At 44.3% G+C, this 21,697-nt stretch overlaps 1 protein-coding gene across 9 annotated transcripts in view; it reads right to left on the bottom strand.

The window, feature by feature from the left end:
* LOC117144596 (band 4.1-like protein 4A) overlaps nt 1-21,697 on the bottom strand; it is a 63,853-nt gene that overhangs the window by 28,701 nt on the left and 13,455 nt on the right. For all 9 annotated transcript variants that reach the window (XM_033309883.1, XM_033309884.1, XM_033309876.1 and 6 more), the window contains exon 2: nt 2,288-2,447. In XM_033309883.1, the coding sequence (XP_033165774.1) occupies nt 2,288-2,371 (84 nt within the window). In that variant the 5' untranslated portion in view covers nt 2,372-2,447. The remainder of the gene's footprint in view (nt 1-2,287; nt 2,448-21,697) is intronic.

Here is a 21,697-nt window from a genome sequence, read left to right as displayed (position 1 = left end):
ATCTCACTCCAAAATGGAATATTGGATATCTATACGAGTAACTACACAGTAAGAACAGCTCGTCCCAAAAGTCGGAAGTAGAATATACATACATCATTTAAATCGTCATATATGTATATAATCCAGAAATGTTTGTACAATCATTAAATTGATCTTCCTGCCACATCATTTTCCCCTCTGCACATCTGCCCTGTCATTATGGGTGGACTGCAGTTGTTTGGTGGCCTTAAGTGCGTGCGTTTAGTGCCATCGGCAGCCGTCAAAATCAACACGGCCAAAACGACAGCGTCGCCGTGGCAATTTGACAGGCAGTTGCTTTTGGCCCCACTTCTTGGCCGCAGTCTCTCGTCGTGTAAATAAAATTACGTTTTGAGGCTGGCGGCCACACGCATTTTTTCCGCTGCCGTTTTTGCATATCGGGCCATCGTCGTCGTCATCGTCATCGCGGCTCTTTGAGTTTTCATTCATGGCTGGGCTTTCGACGTTGTTTGCCGTGGCTTTTTTCTGGGTTTTCGGAATTTGTCGGCGGCGAGTCTTTTATCAATCATGTGGTGGTGAGTCGAGGTGACTCGCCCCGACCCGCCAATAATGACAAGCGATAAGTTGTGCCAGCTATTATAAGTACTTGCTCCGCACTAGCTCTGTCCACTTTTTAGACTCATTAATGGCGACCCCCGCGGGCAGAAACAGCCACTTGCCCACTTGCCCGCTTGGCCATTTACCACTTGGCCGTTGTCAAATTGTTGCCACGCCCCCGAATGCTAGAGCCGCCGGCTTTCGGCTGCGATCTTGTAAAATTATTATAAATCTCCCCTGATGAGCTGTGATTATTAGCGTTTTACGTGCTCCAGTTCTTGCACATGGCATGCACCACACGCCACTAGAGATTCAGTGCCAGTGTCATTAGTCAGTTCCCGGAATGGCTAAACTAGTCTGTCGTCGTGGTTGAGTTCCCGATTCCCGGGTACCGATGCCCCGACTCCGTACCGCCGGTCGATCAATCAGGCAGTAGGCAGCAGGCAGCAGGCAGCGGGCTGCAACAACTTAAAGCCCGTGGGCGATTCACGCTCAACTGGTCCAATTACCCGGCACACACACACAACATATGTACATACGCGTACTTTATGCATGTACACACACACGGTCGACTTTCCGGCATCTGCATAATTAACTGGCGGCCCTTTAAGTCACTGCTAATTATGTCGCAGACCTCACAGGCACATCGCATCGCAGATGACAAGAATTTGCATTGAATATGATCGGGCATCATGTTGTAGTTGAACCTTATCTCGCTGAACATCGGCCGATTACCCAGAATTGTTATTCATGGAGCACAACCTTCGGCTTTGTTATTTTTGGGTTGGGTGTGGTCTAATTGATTTAATGCAGATTATTAAGGTTCCAGAAATAGCTTTATCTTAATCGGCCAGCAATTGCCATTCCAATCGATTGCTCTACAAAACCATGTATTTAATTGTATAAACTTCAGAGTTTTCAAGGCAATTTGGCGTTTGGCAAATGACTTTTCTGATTTATCCACAATCGATAGCAACTTGATGTCATCGAGCTATTTTATGGCATTTTAACGAAATTTCCCCGAACATTCATAACTGATTTATGCCCTCGATTTCGTTCTTGGAATCCGAATCCGAATCGGACTCGGAATATTTTTCAATTAAAAGCCAGTGGCAGAGGGGCAAATACAAATATGCTAGCTGGGAGTTTCCTTTTTCATGTGGGATTGGGATTGGGACGAGATTTTGCAAAGGTTTGCTGAAACCAAAGAGCAGAAATCCAGGCCAGGCAGCCGGCGGAGAGGAATCACAACAATTTATTTGATTTGCCCGCACAATGATGCCAACTATGAGATGGCGTGCGAAATCAGCACAATTTTTCCCAGCCAAGCTCAGCGGAGACAAAGGGATCCGTCGCCTGGCGACCCATTTAATTTGGCAAACGTGAGCAGTTTTGAGCCAAAAGAGATGGAAAGGCGCTGGAAAGCTGGAAAACAGCAGACATCTGTGGCGATGGACGTGTGAATGATGACACTTTGCATGTTTGCCAAGTCACAAGGCCCCGCACTAAATATTGATGAGGATGGGCCCTGGCATGGCACCCCTAAAAATCCGAGGCACGTGCAAAGTATGCAACACTTTTGTGGCCACAAAACGCTCTTCAGCACGCTGATGATGGTGATGATGATGATGCTGACGATGTTGTGGGGGTGAAAGCGAAAGAGTTGGCCATGTTTGCCAGCGGGGAGCAGCGAAAGAGGGAGCTGGCTTACCTTGATCTCGTGTATGAACTCGGTTTCATCCAGCAAATTAATGCGCACGGACATAATCCGTGATGGGCGACAGAGGCAGTTCATGTTTGCTTAGCCGTGCTTTGGCCCGTTGACAAGATTAAGTATACGCCGCGGTGTCTCCGAGACAGCTAAGCATTTTCTGCAATGGAAAAGATAGAAAGTGGAAATTAATATCGTGCAGGTAATTAGCTGGCAATTAGTGGGAATGCAACTGCACCGAGCAAACTGGTTTGCTCTGTGACTATGTAAACATTGTAGTAAAAATCTCTGGCATTTGAGCCGAGTTGAAGCCACTAGGCCTTGTTTTAATAACTCTTTTGGCTTCGCCGCTTATCTGCCTGGCAGATCAGCGGCAAAAGCAACTTCAACTTCAACACCAACATAAACATCATCGTCATCATCATCATCATTATCATCATCATAGGCAATGACAGTCCAACTGTCAGCGGTTGCCGCTCCCTAGTTGGGCATTATCATTATAATTTTATAATTGCGGTTGTTTGCCAGCGATAAGTTTAATATGCATGAAGTGGAAGAAGCAGAGAAGAATCACCTACGGCCAACAGACAGCGGCAGCCCCAACAAAGTCACTTAAGCGGATTAGTTAAAGGGCTTTCAGCTCCAGCGTGTGTGTGTGTGTGTGTGTGTTGGCCAAAAGCAGATTATGTCATTAGTACAGGCATAGTACACGGCCCAGGGGAGCGCGGAGGCGGGAAGAGGAACTCGAGAGGAGGAAGCGCCGGGCTTTGGGTGCCAACGTATCGGTTTAAGGCCGTCGTGACGAAATGCGGCGAGGTGACTGGAGCTGGCGAGAACCCCCACAAGAAGAAATGCGGCTGATAAAGCGCGAAATCTAAGCACACTTAAGTATAATGGACAACTGCATGTGACGCTTGGTAAGGCAATGACTAACATGTTAAGATTGTGTTCCTGCTCAAAATCAAATGGCACAAGCAGAGGCAGACTAGGCGAAAGACCAACGTTTCAATCGTTGAGCCCATCAAATTAGTTTGAGCCCCAAACAAATTAAGCCACGGCACAGTGCCTGCCGTATTCCACTCCGTATGCCTGATATCTCTCGCCAACTTCACACAACATTCGCCGACAGTCGGAGAAAGAAAAAGAGTTCGCCTTTTGTGCCGGCTGCAACTACAAAATAATTAATGTGCACTCGCATAATGAAAGGCGCCGAGCGCAAAAGCCAAAGGAGCAGCTGAAAAACATGCCAACTTTTCGCACATTTCACATGGCCAGACCTCAAGTCCGTTGTTTTGCATACACGGATAGAAAGATGGGATGCGTGTATCTATTACCAGCATAGGTGAATAGTACCCAAGAGATACATATACATTTTAGGCAAGGATTGCATGTTCCACTGTAATAGAGGTCCTGATTGGAACACACTGCTCTCCTTAGCTTATTCTCGATTTTGTCATCATCTATTTACCATCCGATTGACTAGCTTTTTCGTCAAGTGTAAAACGGCGCAGCGTAGATAGTGGCTGGCTGCTTTTTGTGCCCCTGCTTTCATTAGACGCTAGTAGCTGGCACATTTCCCACTGCCTGGCGCTCATTACACTAATGAAATATTATGCCTAATTAATGGAAAGTCGGCTGCCAAGTTGACTGACATCTGTCATACATCTGTCTTTAACTTGGTCACTCTGTCAACGCAGCAGCAGCAGCAGCAGAAGTTGCAGCAGCAGCATGAGCAGCCGCAGCAGCAACATCAATTAAAATGCATATTCCTCTGAATGACAGCCACTATGAATGGAATGGAGAATGCAGAATGGAGAATGCACTGCATGTAATTTTAATTGCAGCCAAACGCATGCAACAACAAGTTCATTCAACTTGCCCCAGCCCAGATTCTCTCCTGCCCCGCAGAAACCACCCACAAGTGGCAGCGCCTCAACGCACAGCGGAAATTACAATTTACATTTATGTGCCGCACTTTTACGATGGCATTTTCCACATTTTCCTTAAATTTAATGCTCATCTCGTTAAGCTCCCGCCTAGAAATTATGTACATTTAAATGGAAAGCAATTTGCGCGGCAATAAACTTATTCATTGCCATGTTCGGTTTCAGGGGAACATCAGTCTTGAAATCTTCTAAAATTCTCTTCTGCATTCCATGATTCTCAAAACGGAAAATCTCTTAATTAAGCAATATTTCTAGAGACGCCAAGTGAAAGGTCTATTTTGGGAATATAGGTGTGTCGCTTTAACATTAAACATTATCTTCGGAACTAATAAAAAGATATTTCACACAGGTGTCGCCACATTTTACATGGCTAGACCCCAATAACCTTTCACATCCGACAACTCGCTAAAAAGTTAAATCAAAAATGTGGAACAAAGGCCATAACTCTGGAAGGCCCAACCGCAAGGCCATGTGCGAGTTGGTGCCCAAAATCCCGCCACCGCACATATGATAAATATGCCATTGATCGATTTTTGAGCAGCTTTTCCGAAGCTTCGCCATTCCAGATGACACTGGGGAAATTTATCGCCCGGCATATTTATAGCGCCATATCTTTATGCCCGAGCCTGTGTTTACAGGACATCATCAGCATCAGCATGAGCAGGAGCATCGTTCCTTGAGCCAGCGACACCCTCATAATTTCTTTTCCCATCAAATTTATCACAGCAGCAGGGGGCGGTGGGCGTGACTGTTGGCCAAAACCCCGCACTTGTGACGCCCCGGCCGGAAAAACTTGGCTTGATTTGTGATAAAGTGCGTGTGGCATTTGCCAGAAAGCAACCACCCGTCCTTTTTTTCTCTCGTATTTATCAGACGAAACTTTGCTTTCAATTTTCCGGGGGACTTTACTACTTTCTTTCCCAGGGCTGTCTCTCTTTATTTTTCCGTCTTCTGCTCGGTATATTAATAATATTTGTGCCCGAAACTCTGCTCCTCACATCATCATAAACGTGGCTCCCTACTTGCATTCATTTCAGCTTTGCTTGGCTTGATGGACGGACGGGCGTATCAATAACTGAAAATGTCTCAAACAGCATTTTGTCATATTTCAATGGATCACAGGAGCGACCCTTCGTCCTCGATTTTCCCCCCGTTTTGCCATTTTATGTTTGCGGAAGTAACACCCAGCCAAGGCAAAAGCCAAACAAACTTTCAGCACATCCGTCTGGTTGGCAAAAGTGGTGGCTTGGGTCTGATTCTGCGTCTGGTTCTCTGGCTAAACGAAAGTATTTATTACCCGCCGTGCTGTGTGCGTAGAAGCTGCTGGTAATGATGATGAAAAACGTGAAAGCATCGAAGAGTGCAAATGGCAAAAAGGTGAGACACAGACGATGGCGGTGACTGTGGGGGTCTCGGATTTGGATTCGTATTCCGATTCGGAAGGATTGCCCAACCTCATCAGAGCAGTCCAGACCAGGCCAGAACATGAACCAGAAACTGAAGCAGTGCCAGACTATCCGACTTTCGGGCTTTAATGATGATTAAATGCGCGCCGGGATTCGGGCATTAGGGGGATATATGGCAGGTGAGGTATGGAGGTTGCACAAATTTCCCCCTTTTTTTTTTTTAGTTGGTTGATTTGACTACAAAATGGAGCTTATTGGTTTTTGGGGGGCGTCGGGCAGTGAGATGTAAATAACTCTCAAATGAGCTGGAAAATTGAAGCCAAGGGCACAGGCATAAATTTCTCCTAGACTGCAGATGACTGAGACTTAATGGCAGGTGGGCATGCGATGGCTTCGGGCGAATTCCATGCTGACAGATGTTAAAGGGTTCGTCTGAAAGGCGCTCATCTCAGGGCCTCAACAATGACATAATCCCGTCCAGAATTAGTTGGAAAAATACGTGCATCTCGCATTCGGAGCCTCTCGATGCGCCTCTTGAGATATGCGTGCGCAAAATTACTTAATATTTGTTCACGAGTTAGTCCCTCTTAGTCTCTTCTAGTCTTCTGGCGCTAATTTCCGAGAATTTGCTAGCTGGCTCATTTCTCCAGAGCAATATGCTCAGCCAAGAGTGCACTGGAAGAATCTGCATATGGTTGAATATCGAATATCATCGAAAAATACCAATATCAAATGAATATAGTATGTTGTTCCGAGACTTCTACAAGACATCGTCTGAGGATATAAATACCATATAGCTTATTAGTTAATTGCATTAATCTTTGATGCCATTTCTCCTTGTGCATATCTGTAGCCAAAGCCACAGACGTGGCCACAAGGCAGGCAAAGGCAAAGGCTACGGCAAAGGCAAGTTGGCAATCCGCAGGCGGGCATAAATTTTACAGCCACCTCACACACAATTGCCACATAACATATGGTCCGAAGGGTGGAGCTGGGGGTTGGGGACTGGCAGTTGGGGCAGCTGGGCGTGGGCCTCGGAATACCTTGAGGCATTTGCAGCAATTAACACGGTCGACGGCGTGTCTTGGCGCCCACTTTCGACGGGGGCCACAATCAGAGCCAGATTCACTGCCTCCTGGTTTCTTTCCCACTTGCACTCGTATTTGGCACGTAATGAGCCGGTGGAACCCAATTGGATTGTCCAAGACATCCAGACAGGCTCTAATTGCATTGACGCTTGTGCCCGGAATGACATAGCCATGCCTCATGTGAATCTACTGATTGAGTTGCAGTTAATTATGCCACGCTGGCATTTCGATGATTTTAATGATTTGTAGCGGTTCGCGGGCAAATATTTCGCTGGAGTCTTGCCCCCGCTAACGTCACGTATCCGCAGAGTGTGTTTTTTTTTCGTTTTAGTATTTTTCTGGCCGAGTCCTGGCTGTCGAGTGCAATGACACACAAGATTTTGCACCGCGTGCTGTATGAGTATTTATTTACAGTTGCCGACAACGACAGCGACAGCTGCCTCCAATGAATCAGCGTGTGTCGCCGTGTGTGCGTTAATATTTAAGCGGTTGCATGGGAACTTGTTAACACCATCCATCCAACCAACCAACCCAGACCCAGAATCCAGTCCCAGAATCCAGACCCAGAATCCAAGACCAGACGGTACCGAAGCCAAAGCCAAAGCTAAAGCCCAGACGAGCGCCCAGGCAGCGGGTTTATCGAGGGGGGGGACTGCAGGGGCAGGCGCCCCAAAGGGCTCGACGGAGTAGGAGGAGGTGGCTTAAATGCAGAAGAGGGCAGGAAGCTGCACGGCTACGTGAGTGATTGTCAAGTGCTTGACGCTGCAGACAAATGAAATTCGCTTAAAGTGCGCCACAACCGCAGTTGCAGGCGCAGTCACAGTTGCAGTTGCACTTGGATATGCCGGCTAGAGTTCAGACTGAAGGTAAGGCCATACACTGAAAAAAAACACTACAGCCTTTAATCAGTAACTTTTAAAACTATTTAACTACATCGTTGAAAGTCCTGAAAGGTATTAACTTATTTTGTAAGATACTTTGAAAGTAATTTTATGATTTTAGTATCATATTTTTTTCCGAGTGCATTTATAGCTGATGCTAGACCCGCGTCTGTTCCGTAGGACAACTTGACTGGCTGTCTGCGAGGGGGCGTGCCCCAAGCAAAAGTTGAGGCATGTTCCTGCATACCCAGCAGTGTTTGCATTCGAAATGTATGCGGTTAGGTAAATACTTGATTACGTGGACGGACGTTCAGGGCCAAACGGAGCAGCTGCAAGTGGACATACCCTCCGTGCTTAAAGGGTATCCCAGTGCTGTTGGCCATCATGCTCCGTGCGGTGGTTGCCGAAGGTAACGTCATCATTGCACACCCTCATTCCCGCTCGCACTTGTGTATTTTCTTTGTGCAGCAAAAAATATATACGTGAATAAAGAAGAGAAATACATTTTCCCGCTTTTCTTGTTCTTTAATGAAGGATGGGCTGGCTGCGAAACTGTAAAATAGAATCAACCCATTCGTCATGTGGCGGAAAATGCATTTTATTTTCTATTCGGTCTGGCAGATGCGTGAAAATTGCTTTATTTTTAATGACTGCCATCCAGAGGCAAGTAAATGGGACAGTTGCATTTGCATACCTCCGGGATACAATGGAATCCCAGGCATCTCAGGTATATTCAGGGTGCTTCCCTCACCTCACCGGGGGTTCCCTGCATGTCATTAACTTTATGAGTGCTTAAATGCTGCAGACTGCAGCTCAAGGTAACGGAAACTGCAATTGCAGTTATGAGGCCAAGCTCCTGGGTAAATTACCAAGATTATTCCGCGCTGAAGACGCCCACTCACTCACTGGGTGGGGCAGTCTCCCAGCCCATCTCCAGCTTCGATTTACTGGTGGCAGCAATTCTCCAAAGTGTTTCGCTTGCTGCCGAACAATAAGCCAGGCCAACATAAATTTTCCTACGCACCGAAATAGAAATGCAAAGAGTCGGGATAGGGGATAGTATAGCCATAGGTCCTGCTTTTGCTCCCAGATCTTCAAATACTGCCACCTTCGGCACACGTGTTACAAATTTTATATGAGCAAACAATTTCTGGGGCAGCTGAGGGGCAACCGAGCACAGTGGCAGAGAGGAAGGCGGAAATGGGCGGCGGGAATATAATATAAGCGCCACAGCAGATAAAGGAAAATACCCACTGAGGAGTCAGCTGGCTGAAAGGCATTTTTATATATGCGCACAGGAAGAATGTCGTAAAAAAGTTTTACGATCAAACATTGCACTTTATGTGCTTTTATGTAAAATTACCGTACAACATTGGCAACATTGTCAGCTGAGCTGTAAAAGTAGCAGGAATAGCAGCAATAGAACCGCCCGAGGAGCCGGATACCCGGAAGCGGAGCGCCCAGGAGTCCCCAATCCACCAGGCAATCAGGCAAAGTTGCCTTGTGGCCGGGGTAAATCCAATTTACTTATTTGAGTGACTGCTCCTCCGTCGCGACACCACCTGCTACCTTTCTGCCACCTTCCGCCAAGTTGCAGTGATCTGCCCACTCCGTGACATAAGTTATGGCTCCAATTAGCCGCCGCGTTTTAATTGATGTTTAACCACCAAACCCGCCCCTTCGCGCAGTTTTATGGCCACCAAACTGGCACATCATCTTGCATCTCGAATTTGGTGCATTTACGGCCTCCAGCCAAAGGGCTTTCTGTCATATCAGCGTCTTTGCAGGCGGTCAAGACGGGCCATAAAATGTATGCCAATGGGATGGGTGTTTTGGCCGAAAAGCTGCCAGAGCCATTAGCACACATTTATGCCATGCCATAAAGTCTGCTCTTTGGCCAAATCAAAAGTGTCAAGTGGCAGAGCTCATTTGCACGTTAATAAGAATTTTATTTAAATTCTCTGCCAGAAGAATACGGTTCGATGCGATGGCACAACAGGTTTCGTTTCATTCGATTGACCCATTTGTCGGCTTCTCGGAAGAATCTCAGCCAAATAGAGAAAGAGAATCGGAGAAAGGGGCCAGTTCACTGAACCACTCACACAAAAGTTAAATGCAGGTCAGAAATGGTGAATCAATTTGCATAACTTATAAACGAGTTGGTTAACTTTCATTCACATAATCGCCGCAATTAGGCAATCCGATTAGATTACACTATCGTGGAATTCGACAATTCTTCATTTGAGCGACTTGAACTTTAACAAACTTTAACTTAATATTCTGAGTCATGGGTGTATGTCCCCCATATTTTCACTTGGTGACCGGGAAAGATACTCCTAGTAAATCACCTAGAGCCCAAGTCATAATCAAACCCCACGCTTAGTGTACTTTTTAATTGGTCAGCTGGACCTGTCAGCTGTCCAGAAACCATAAATATGGGAATCGGAGCGAGGAGGTGCATCCGCAGGGGTGCTGTGCAGTCGGCAACCTCAGATTGATGACAGTCGATAAGAGTCGCGGACAGTTCGAGTGAAGCCATCATAAAAACAGATCCCTTTATGGCATTATGCGATATAAATTTAATCAACAAATTGGACGACGGCAAACAGTTGGTGAAAAACGGCGGTCAACGCCACGCAAAACTGAAAATGCCTTTGGGGAAAACGGGTCAGCAGACATTTCGGTTTAGGCCGTCGTCGAAGCCGACATTTAGCCAGTGAAAAATGTCCCTCGTTAATGTATTTAATTGCGGCAAATGGGAAAAGTAGAGCAAGTGCCGAAGGATGGCCAAATATTTACAGACGGCTGGGTTTCGTTTCGTTTTGGTTACGGATTTCGGTTTCTGGTTACTGGTTGCTGGTTTCTGGTCTCGTAGGTTCAGCTCACCAGCCATAATGAGCCCGGATCTGTGGACCTGCGGATCTGGGGGCCTGGGGATTTCGGTTCCTGGTGGTTTCCAGACCCCCGACTCCCGCCGTGCGACTCAATTACAATTTGCATGACGGTTGTTTGCGGCACTCAAGTTGTTGGGCCCTTCCGTATTTTACCACCATGTGTTTGAGTTAAGCGTTCGTTTTGCGGTTTATTTAATACACTTTGCCGTGTGCTGCACTTGAACACGGAAGCGCAAAGTGAAGCCGGAGGAAGGCAAATTGATTGACACACTGAAATCTGAAATCTGAGTACTCAACCGATGGCAAACGCTTCTTCCCGAGTGTAAATAATCGCATGCCTTCGTGTTGTGCGGTTTATGCGTTTTACTTAATTACCTATTTGAAATTTTAATGCCCTTTGATGTGGCCGGGGATGCGGACTGGGCGGGAAATGGATGTGGAAATGGTGGATGCTGAATGGTGACTGGCATTTTCCCTTCGATTTTCCAGCCTTTTGATGTGGGAGAGCGTCTGACACTCGTTTCCTGCCCATTCCAATCCAATTTTCCGATTCGGATGCCCTGTGTCGCGTGTAGATAAACCCACTCCAGCCGTATAAATCAAAACGCAATTTGTTCTGGGCCAAAAAGGGCAAAAGCTAATAACTTAACAAACTGCGGGCCAGTAAATCAACGAGTCTCACGATAAAGCCGAAGACATTGCCTTTTTTATGCCGCTGCCAATGATGTTTCTCGCATGATTATGATGTAGCATAGTTGCTCCCCGCTTATTGAGGATGGTGCTAGCGATTTCTTCGGGTCCAATAGAAACCCTCTTTCTTGTAGGTAGACCAACGGCGTGTTGCCCGTAATTTATTGGCTGACAAAACAAATTCATTATGAAATGATAAGCCCATGAAAATTGTCATGTTTAGGACGACGATCACGAAGATGATGATGATGATGATGAGGCGGCGGCATAACAAAGAAGTTCCAGATACTGGCAACTTGGACAAGATCAAGGGTTTGAGTAGAGAAGTTGTTCTAATAGTTCTATACAGGAAGTCTCCTAAAGTTCGATACTAAAATTATGTACAATCAAAACGAAAGGTCGAAATATATGCATAAGACACATAAATATATGCTGATTTATGAAGATTGACATTGATTTATGGCTAATATATTTTCATAAATTTTTAAAACCTATTTAGAGCTGATGCAGAACCCTAGATGAATGCTCATTTGCAGCTTCTGTTGGAATGGCGAGTTATTACCCAACACCTCACGCTGGCACATCCTCAAGAAGCCCAGCTGAAGATGCTGGCGGTGACAGTAACCAGTAACTGCTAACTGGTAAGTGGTAACTGGTAACTGGTAACTGGCAACTGGTAAATGGTAACCGGTGAGCAGTCGGCAGTAACAGTTACGCCACTCTGCCGTGCCGCCAATGTCAATGCCATTTCTATTGGCAGCGGGATGGGGGATACCCCTGCTCCTGGGCAAACTCCAGCTTCATCTGCAGCAACAGCTCATAAAATGCCGGAATGACATGAAGCTGACAGGTAGTAGATTTTCAGCCTCAGCTCGCTGATTGCGGTTGCCACAGCTGCTCATCATCAGTTGGAAGTTGGATGCTGGGATGCTGGATGTTGGCTGTTGGCTGTTGGGTTCTTGCAGGCATTACAAGGCTTTAATAGACAAGCGCAGCGCAGAGCTGAATAAGATTAATGAAGCCGTTTAAAACGCTTCGGTTGTTTATCATCGTGCGGCATCCCTGAGCTTCTACAGCTTCCATAGCTTCCATAGCTGTGAGCTTCCCCAGATTTTTCCTGGCTGCTGTGCCTAATGTGCCGGGCGTCCTCCCCGCCAGATTCGCCCCATTCGCCCCATTCGCCTCATCCGCCGCCCATTAACCATTAGCCAGAGATGCCGACAGGGCTGCAATCGTGGTTGGTCGGGGCAACAGGCTGATAGCCGGTCACAGCCTTATTAAGTCGCCATAAACCATAAGCTCACGTTTGCCACGGCCGCAGCGAAACACAAAAATGTGTATAGATACACTGGGAAAAAAATGGAAACCAGAAAGAACTGTGTCTAGGATTCAGCCGAAATAAATCAGCTTAACCACGATTGCAAATAAATGAAAGTGCCTAAAATATTTAGCCCTAATATTTAATATTACATTTAGATATCCAACATTTCCCCATTTCTCCCAGTGCCGGAGAAAAGTAACTTTTAATAAAGGCAACATCTGAGCCTACTACTACTTAGACTCGCTCTGATGCTGATAAATGGCCGTGGGCGTGACCCAGCCAGTCCTTGATTAGCCCGACATGACCCAAAAAGAAGGATGGCGGCGGCCCCACGACTCCAGGTTCAAATGGAAATGACACTACAGTCGCTGCAATTAAACTGCAGCCATGGCCATCCGGCGGACAGTGTCACCGATTTCATGGGTTTTTTCGTTCGCCTGATGAGGCGTGCAGCATTTTGATGGGCGAACACGTAAGGCCTGACAATTCCAGCTCCATGGATTCAGTCCATGGCAGCCAGGCGGAGAGGGCTGGGAAGGCAGAGGTGGCCAGTCCACATAGGAGTACATTTATTGGTCCTAGAGATCTTTTCGGAACGATAACAAGTTTTGATTTGTTCGCCAAGGCAGCCGAAACGGGTTATGATTGACTGGCTGTCGGACAGGCGACATTGGCAGGCGGATAAGCCGCAATCCCCATCTGGAAATGGGGATTTTTCAAGTGTGCCTCGACTGCCACGGCAGGCCAACACAGTTTGTTATAAAATTAATGACCCTCATTTTGTATTCAAGTGTTATCGAAGCGATTGCCAGTACACGTAGACACACACGGCCTATGGACGAAAAATATGGGTTTGGCTTGGCCTGCTCTGCGGATTGCCAACAATAAATACGCAAATATTTGTGTACTGGAAATGGATTTCTTGGCAGCCAATTAAAGACCAGATTTTGAGGGGCTCATTAAAAATATTTCCAAGTACCACACATCAATGATAGTGGCATCAGAAGTATGTAAATATTGTGAGTGCTGGCGGTAATGTGAAGAAGCCAATAAAATGGATAGAAACTTACTCTGCTAGCGTATTATTGTGTATTTCCTACTCATATGGCAATGAAAACTCTTTAGAATGGTAAGAGCTAACATTTTGTGGGGCATAATCGTGATGATTTATTTCAATCAATCACGACTGATGGACGTGAAATTAGCAAGCCCTGGAGAAAGCCCGCCCTGGAACCCAAGGTCACCTGTAATTCCTTCATTTCCCACGTACCACGGGGCGTATGAGCACTGGCTAACAACTGTTTCGACACCTCATTTCACTGCAGCAAGAGCCACATGTTACATGCTCTCGCTGTTTTCCGAGGCGTCGCCTCGTGTAATTTGCTCGCCAGATAAATATCTGCAGCTTATCACGATGTCTTAAACATTAAACTGCCGCCTGGATGGCCGACTGGAGGAACACCTACTCCACCGCCGACTGCTCGTATCTGCAGCTGTTGATGGGAATAATTTATGTGAAGGTTAGTTGCAGGCTCACACGATGCAGGTTGCCCCACTGAATGGGAGGTGTTCGCCATATGTATGTATAAAAGAGTTGAGCCAAAGCTATATAGATCCGATCCAGCTGGGGCACTTACTTTCACAAGTCAGTCAGCACGTGAGCATGGCCGCAGCTAACGGGCGCACATTGTGCGGCTGCCTGACCTCATTTGTGGGCGCAATTTGCTTGGAAAATCTGTAAAAATCTGTAAAAATCTGTGGCAAGCGAGCTGGAGTGCGGAGTGCTGCATTCATGAACAACAAATTGTGCCCGAAATTCGCCTTAAATAACATTTTATGTTCGCGCACTGGCCGAGATACCGCCGGACGGCAAACGCCTGCCCGCATTTTCATTGCTTTATCTGTTTTTCATCTCGAGCCGGTCAAGTTGGCAATTTGGCAAAGCGTGAAATGGACAGACACAGACCGCAAAAAGCCGTATTCCAGATACTGCAGCAACAATAGCCGAATCTGGGTAAAAGCCCCACCACAATGGATTGGGAGTAGGTGCCGTGGCAGCGGCACGCTGGTTGCATGATCATAAATCTGCAGGTATACAATAAATGCAGTGATCTCTGCAGCTCCCCCGTTTCCGCCGTACCCATTATACCCGCCATACCCCTCTTTCCACTGGCTCTATTTGTGTCGAGACTTTGCACTAGAAATGTCAGCGTGGCACGGCATCCATACCCTGTAATTGGGCTGGGGACGGTAGTTGATAAATCTGTGTAATTAGAGCAGTAAGCATGTAATGCAACTGGCTGTTTGTGTTGATAAAGAAAACCGCAGATGATTTTCAGCACGACATTATTGTATTAAAAGTCGCACATCCATTTTTTCAATGCAATGATTCTCATTTTTACATCTCTGATGTTATCATCTTAATTGCACTAAAAAATGAATGCAAACTTAGGTTGAGCTATCCTCTATTTACCTATCATCTTTTAAGAGATACAAACCAAAACATACTGTGCAGTCCACCGAATTTCAGTGGTTTTCTTTTGTCTGTGATTCATGGGCTTTGGCCGCTGGGCATAAATCAAGCGGCAGAGAAGTCCGAAATGAAATGCAGCAGAACGGAATGAAATGGATTGTGCAAATGTCTGCCAAGTTGAGCCGGGCTTAGCCGGCCGGCCAGATGCTTTGGGCCACGTCCAGGCGAGAGACCCGGCTAAAAGTCTCCCGACCCAACGGCTTTAAGGGGCGTGACGTGTACGCACCTGTGATTCAAGTGGAGTGGAGTGGGCATGGCCACCAACAGGTAGCCACGAGTATCCACCTCCAGACAGGCCCATTGGCATGCCAATGAGGCAGGCGCACGTGCTTTATGCTAATTACTTGCTGGGAATCGGGCGTGGGCTGGTCGAAGTCAGGAATCGACCCAGACGGACTCTGGGTTATTAAAACGCATTTGGAATAGCTCTCAAAACTTGTTTGTGTCATTATCGCGTTCTTTCAAATCCAAACCAGGTTTTTTTTCTTATTTACACCTTTGGAGGTGGTGGCTTACATGTAGTTTAATTAATGCGTTCGCGATTAAAATGTATACATTACGAGATGTCGTGTGTGCTTTATGGCTTGTAAAGTTCGCTTGGCGGTAATTAACCGGCTGACTGGCGGACGGACAACGCTGCGTATGCTCGATGTCGCGCTCAGTGCAAATTAACATCAAATGTCAGACGGGCTCGTTGCCGTGGCCAACTGATTAAAGTCGGATCTGCGAAGCGTTCTCTGATGTTCGGCGATGTCAGCTTATGGGTAATCATGTGTCCATGGACCCCAACTGGCGATGTTGAATTAGACATGGTCGCGGAGTTCAAGTTCAATTTTTGCGGATGCCTCGGCGCTGCTTTTAATTAAAAGTAATGCCTCGCCATTTAGACAAAATGCTTTTCCTCCGCTTTTCCTTTTTGCTTTTCCACGAGAACAAGGAAAGGGGCGGCGGCGGCGGCCAGTAGGACACACCCATTCTGGCCTGCCATTCTTTCACTGCGGGTCCCGCGGTTATTTATTTGATGACTTCGGCAGCTACAGACCCGGTCCGTCGTCCGTCGTCCGTCGTCCGTCGTCCGTCAGGCGTTCTTTTTTCTATTCTTTTATTTTTCAGCTTTTTGGTCAAATCACAGCGGGCGTCGGGCGTTGATTGTTGTTACTGGAAAACTGGGGGAAATGCGGTAACCATGCCTGAATTATGCTCGCCGCAGCAGACGAGGCGAGTTTAATGCTCGAAATATGCAAAATCATGAGTCTGCGTTGATTTTAAATTGTATCATTAAAACGAGAGCCCGCTACGAGCGGCGGCGTCGCAATGAAAACCAAACCGAACTCCACCAAAAATCCCCGTTCCCCAAACCGACTTCAGCGAGAATTTTGTGTGTTTAACATTTTTTCTGCTATTTTTTCCGGCTCGTTCATTACACATTTTGATTGAACCCTGCCCAGTTGGTAGATCAATCAATTTTTTCTTTGTTTCCCTCGGCTTGCTAATAAATTGCGGTACGAACGCAGCGGGCCCAAAACCGAAAAATAAACAAATTAAACATTTTCTGGCCATGGTAGCAATTATGTAGCTCGCTTCTTTCCACGCTCACGCTGTTAATTCAATTTATTTTCTGTGTCTAATTAAAGGGGAGAATGGTCGATGGATATGTTTGATTTGTGACAGGGAATGGCTGGCAGAGAGCTGGAAGTCAATGGAGAGACCATGACAGGATATGTTTAATGAATAATTAATTGAGTGTACTGGCCTCCGGCGGCCGAAGAACAAAACAAGATTTGGTTATTATAAATTCAGCAAATCGTATTCTCAGTTATGAGTTGGCTCACTCTACGCAGTGTAGTTTATACCACTTCCTCTGAAGGCTATTCATTGCATCATCACTCGAGCACTTAATAAACGCACTGGCAACTGACATTTGGTCCCACAATCCTGTGCTCCATTTGCATTTCCATCTACTGCATGTGCTCCATGGCTCGATGCTTTGGTACTTATATGCAAACGACAGTTGTTACAATTTATGGCCAACTTGGCAACAGAAAAGCATGTAACAGCAACAACTGCAATTTCCAAATAATTGTTTGTGTGCGCAATTTTTGCCGTTGCCATTTTGCGCAATACGAATGGAAATTTTGCAAGCAAGCGATTCAAATTACTGATATGTATTTCCATCGATGCATTTGACACATCTGAAGCACGACGTGAAATCGTACCCTCTACTTCGACCCGACTTGGAGTTAGAGTTGGGCTCAAGTTGGCCGGAACTGCAGTGCCACACGTCGGGAAGTCTGAAAGTCTGAAAGCATTCACGCAATCGCAATCTCAACTCAAAAGTTGCCAGCTATTAGCAGCTCTCATTGTGGCCTTTCCTCGCTTTTCATTTTCTTTTTGCCAGTTTGCCATTTGGCCACTGCTACTGCAAAGTTTGCCTGCCGTTAAGTCATTCTCGAGATACTCAATGCCTGATTTTCCACTCAAGTATGGCCTGCATTGTTGCTGCCGCTGGCAATTGATTGCTTGAGTCATAGACTTTAGACCACAACGGGTTTAAGTCCCGACCAGGCTGGCACTTCGAAATGGGCATACCCTTTGTTCACACATGAACACGAATATATTTAAAGACTTACAATTTTGGGCTCCGTTCATATCTTATGTAAATGAATCGAGAGCGATAAATTATATTTAGGATTTTGTTATCTAAGGCGACATGGGTGCATTGCTCAAAAACATGTGCACACCACATGAGTCAGTCACTTGAGATCGTTCCCCGCCTCCTAAAATAGTCCCTTAGTGGGAGACCACAGATAAGGTCCTCGCCGCTCAAGATAGGCAGATGTGCCCGAGCGTGGGACCTCGATAAGGCGGGGACTATTTACTTAGGCCTCTGCGTAGGCCATTTACTTTAAGATGCGATTCTCATGTCACCTATTTAAACCGAAGATATTTCCAAATAAAGCGAGTTTCTTACAAAAACTCAACGAGTAAAGTCTTCTTATTTGGGATTTTACATTTGGTCAATCGAGCCTTTAATCGACTCTGCAGTTTCCCCCTACCAAAGGTAAGGAACTCAGAGAAAGGCCAGCTCCTTTAAGCATCTTACAGCTAAAGGTAGCAAAAATAAGTGACTCTTGTTTCCCCCTACCAAAGGTAAGGAACAGAGTATAAATATAAAAAGCAAAAAGATACAAAAGAATCTTTTATGTTTTAAAACAAGCACCTTATAGTCTATAGCTAAAGGTTGCTTTGTGTACCATTATAAATTGTGGTAAGGCGTGCTTGAGGCCATACATCAGCAATTGTGAAATTAAAAAGTGCATAACAAAAGTGCCTTATAAATGCTCTAATAGCATTAAATCAGCTCATAAATAGAGTGCAGTGTATATGCCATAAGAGCATAAATTAAATAAAAAGTGCCTGAAAACAGTGCCTTATAAATGCTCTAATAGCATTAAATCAGCTCATAAATAGAGTGCAGTGTATATGCCAAAAGAGCATAAATGCCGAAATAAATGGCTAAAAAACAAAAAATCTGACTGGACTACAAAAATAATAAAACGTGCCAAATAAATAAAAAAAAAAAAATCATCTTTAAACATCGACGGAGCCTTAAAGAAGAGAAGGAAGTCAAATTCAAAGGAGCCTCTACCAGCAGCAGAAGCAGCAACAACAGCAGCAGCAGAAGCAGCAACAGCAGTAGCAACAGCAGCAACAACAGCAGCAACAGCAGCAGCAACAACAACGACATCAGCTAAGTCAAAACAAGAATTTTCTGTTTATCCAAACACACATATATATATAAATACATATAAAATACATATACACGTACTATATATATTAAGAAATTACAAAAAATTTTCAAAATGATGTCAGAAAAGACTATTCAATTCCTTAAGAAGCAGTCCGAAATTATTTTGGAAATTAGAAAGTTGGAAGTAAAACCAACATTAACAGATGTAGAAATTCTAAAATTAAATGAGCTTCAAAAATGTTTCATTGCTAATCATAGCAATTTGTTAAAGATCGGCGTTGTCGATCATGAATATTTTAACGCGAAGCAGTATGATTTAATAATGATGGTGTTAGAAAAAATTAAAAATAAAAATGAAAAAATTAAGGGCGAGTCGGTAGAAAACACTTTCCCTAAATCAAACACTGTCCCTAAATCAAACCCTCCCCCTACATTAAACCTTGAAATGTGTGGTCACCCTGAAAAAGAGGGTATAGCACAAAACAACGCTTTAAAAGTAGAGCAGGCATTTCGAAATAATGTTGGCCAATTTCGAGTATATCTAGAAGATACGTCTAAACTAATAGACAGTAGTCCAGATTTCCTTAAAATAAGGAAAAATAAAATTGAATTTTTATGGCATAAAATAGATAACCTGATTGAACAGGTGAATAGTCATTTTGAGAGCTCGCTATTCGAAGAAGAAATTAGCGAACTTGAATTTGACAAACAAAATATTATTACAGCCATTAATAGTCGACTCAGTGGCACAATAAATAAAGCTGAAATGTCGACGGTTGTTAAGGCGGAGGAGTTACCAACCCTGCCTAAAATACAGATTCCCACTTTCTTTGGTGATTCCAAAGAATGGGATCTTTTTAATGAACTCTTTACAGAGCTCATACATGTGAGAGAGGATCTCAGTCCTTCTCTCAAATTTAATTATCTAAAGTCAGCATTAAAAGGAGAAGCCAGAAATGTGGTTACTCATTTACTGCTCGGCTCTGGAGAAAATTATGAAGCCACTTGGGAGTTTTTGACCAAGCGATATGAGAATAAAAGAAACATATTCTCAGATCATATGAATAGGCTTATGGATATGCCAAATTTAAATTTAGAATCCAATAAGCAAATAAAGACATTTATTGACACGATTAACGAGTCAATTTATATTATAAAATTAAAGGCACAATTACCAGAAGATGTGGATGCAATTTTCGCTCACATAATTCTTCGGAAATTCAATAAAGAATCACTCAATTTATATGAAAGCCATGTTAAAAAGACAAAAGAAATACAGGCACTTTCTGATGTCATGGACTTTTTAGAGCAAAGGCTCAATTCTATATCATCATTCTCACAGGAAGTAAAACCTGTAAAGAAAATGATTAATAATAACAAGAATAAAAATTATAGTGACAATTGTGCATATTGCAAACTACCAGGGCATTATTTAATTCAATGCCATAAATTTAAAATAATGAATCCAGCAGAACGGTCTGACTGGGTAAGAAAAAATGGGATTTGCCTAAGATGTCTGAGGCATCCGTTTGGTAAAAAATGTATAAGCGAGCAGCTTTGTTCGACTTGTCGTAAACCTCACCACACGTTACTTCACTTTGCAGGTCATAATCCAGAAAAAGTGAATACGTGTAGAACAACAGGTCAAGCCTTGTTGGCCACGGCCTTGATTCAAGTAAAGTCGAGGTATGGAGGCTTTGAACAATTAAGAGCATTGATTGATAGTGGCTCTCAAAGCACAATTATTTCAGAAGAGTCTGCACAGATTCTAAAATTGAAAAAATTTCGGTCTCATACTGAAATAAGTGGAGTATCTTCCACAGGAACGTGCATCTCCAAGCACAAAGCGGTTATTTCGATAAGAAATTCTCCGAAAAATTTAGAAATTGAAGCAATTATTCTCCCAAAACTTATGAAGGCACTTCCAGTCAACACGATTAATGTTGATCAGAAAAAATGGAAGAACTTTAGATTAGCCGACCCCGATTTTAATAAACCGGGTCGCATTGATCTAATCATTGGAGCAGACGTATATACTCACATTCTGCAAAATGGAGTTATAAAAATAGACGGTCTCCTTGGGCAAAAAACTGATTTCGGGTGGATAGTTTCTGGATGTAAAAAATCCAAAGGAAAAGAAACCATTGTAGCCACAACAATAGAAATAAAAGAGTTAGATCGCTACTGGGAAGTGGAAGAAGAAGAAAAAGATGATATCGAGTCTGAAATCTGTGAAAATAAATTTATCAAAACGACAAAAAAAGATTCAGATGGGCGATACATTGTGTCAATTCCATTCAAGGAGGATGTCACCTTAGGAGATTCAAAGAAACAAGCGATAGCTCGTTACATGAATCTGGAGAAAAAACTAAAAAGAAATGAAAAACTTAAGGTTGACTACACTAAATTCATGAATGAATACATGGATTTAGGACACATGATTGAAGTGAGTGATGAAGGCAAATATTTTTTACCGCACCAGGCAGTGATTAGAGATTCAAGCCTTACGACCAAATTGAGAGTAGTTTTTGATGCTTCAGCAAAAACTACGAATAACAAAAGTTTGAACGACATAATGTGGGTTGGGCCACGAGTTCAAAAAGATATTTTTGACATTATTATTAAATGGAGAAAATGGGAATTTGTTGTTTCGGCAGACATTGAAAAGATGTACCGACAAATTAAAATAGATAATAATGATCAAAAATATCAATATATTTTATGGAGAAATTCTCCAAAAGAAAAAATTAAAACATATAAATTAACCACAGTCACTTACGGAACTGCATCTGCACCATATTTGGCTACCAGGGTTCTGGTAGATATTGCAGATAAATGTAAAAACCAAGTTATTAGTGCAATAATTAGGAATGATTTCTATATGGATGACCTAATGACTG

Source organism: Drosophila mauritiana, chromosome 3R, assembly GCF_004382145.1.
Source record: "Drosophila mauritiana strain mau12 chromosome 3R, ASM438214v1, whole genome shotgun sequence".
Classification (NCBI taxonomy): domain Eukaryota; kingdom Metazoa; phylum Arthropoda; class Insecta; order Diptera; family Drosophilidae; genus Drosophila; species Drosophila mauritiana.
This window is presented reverse-complemented; position numbering and strand designations above follow the sequence as displayed.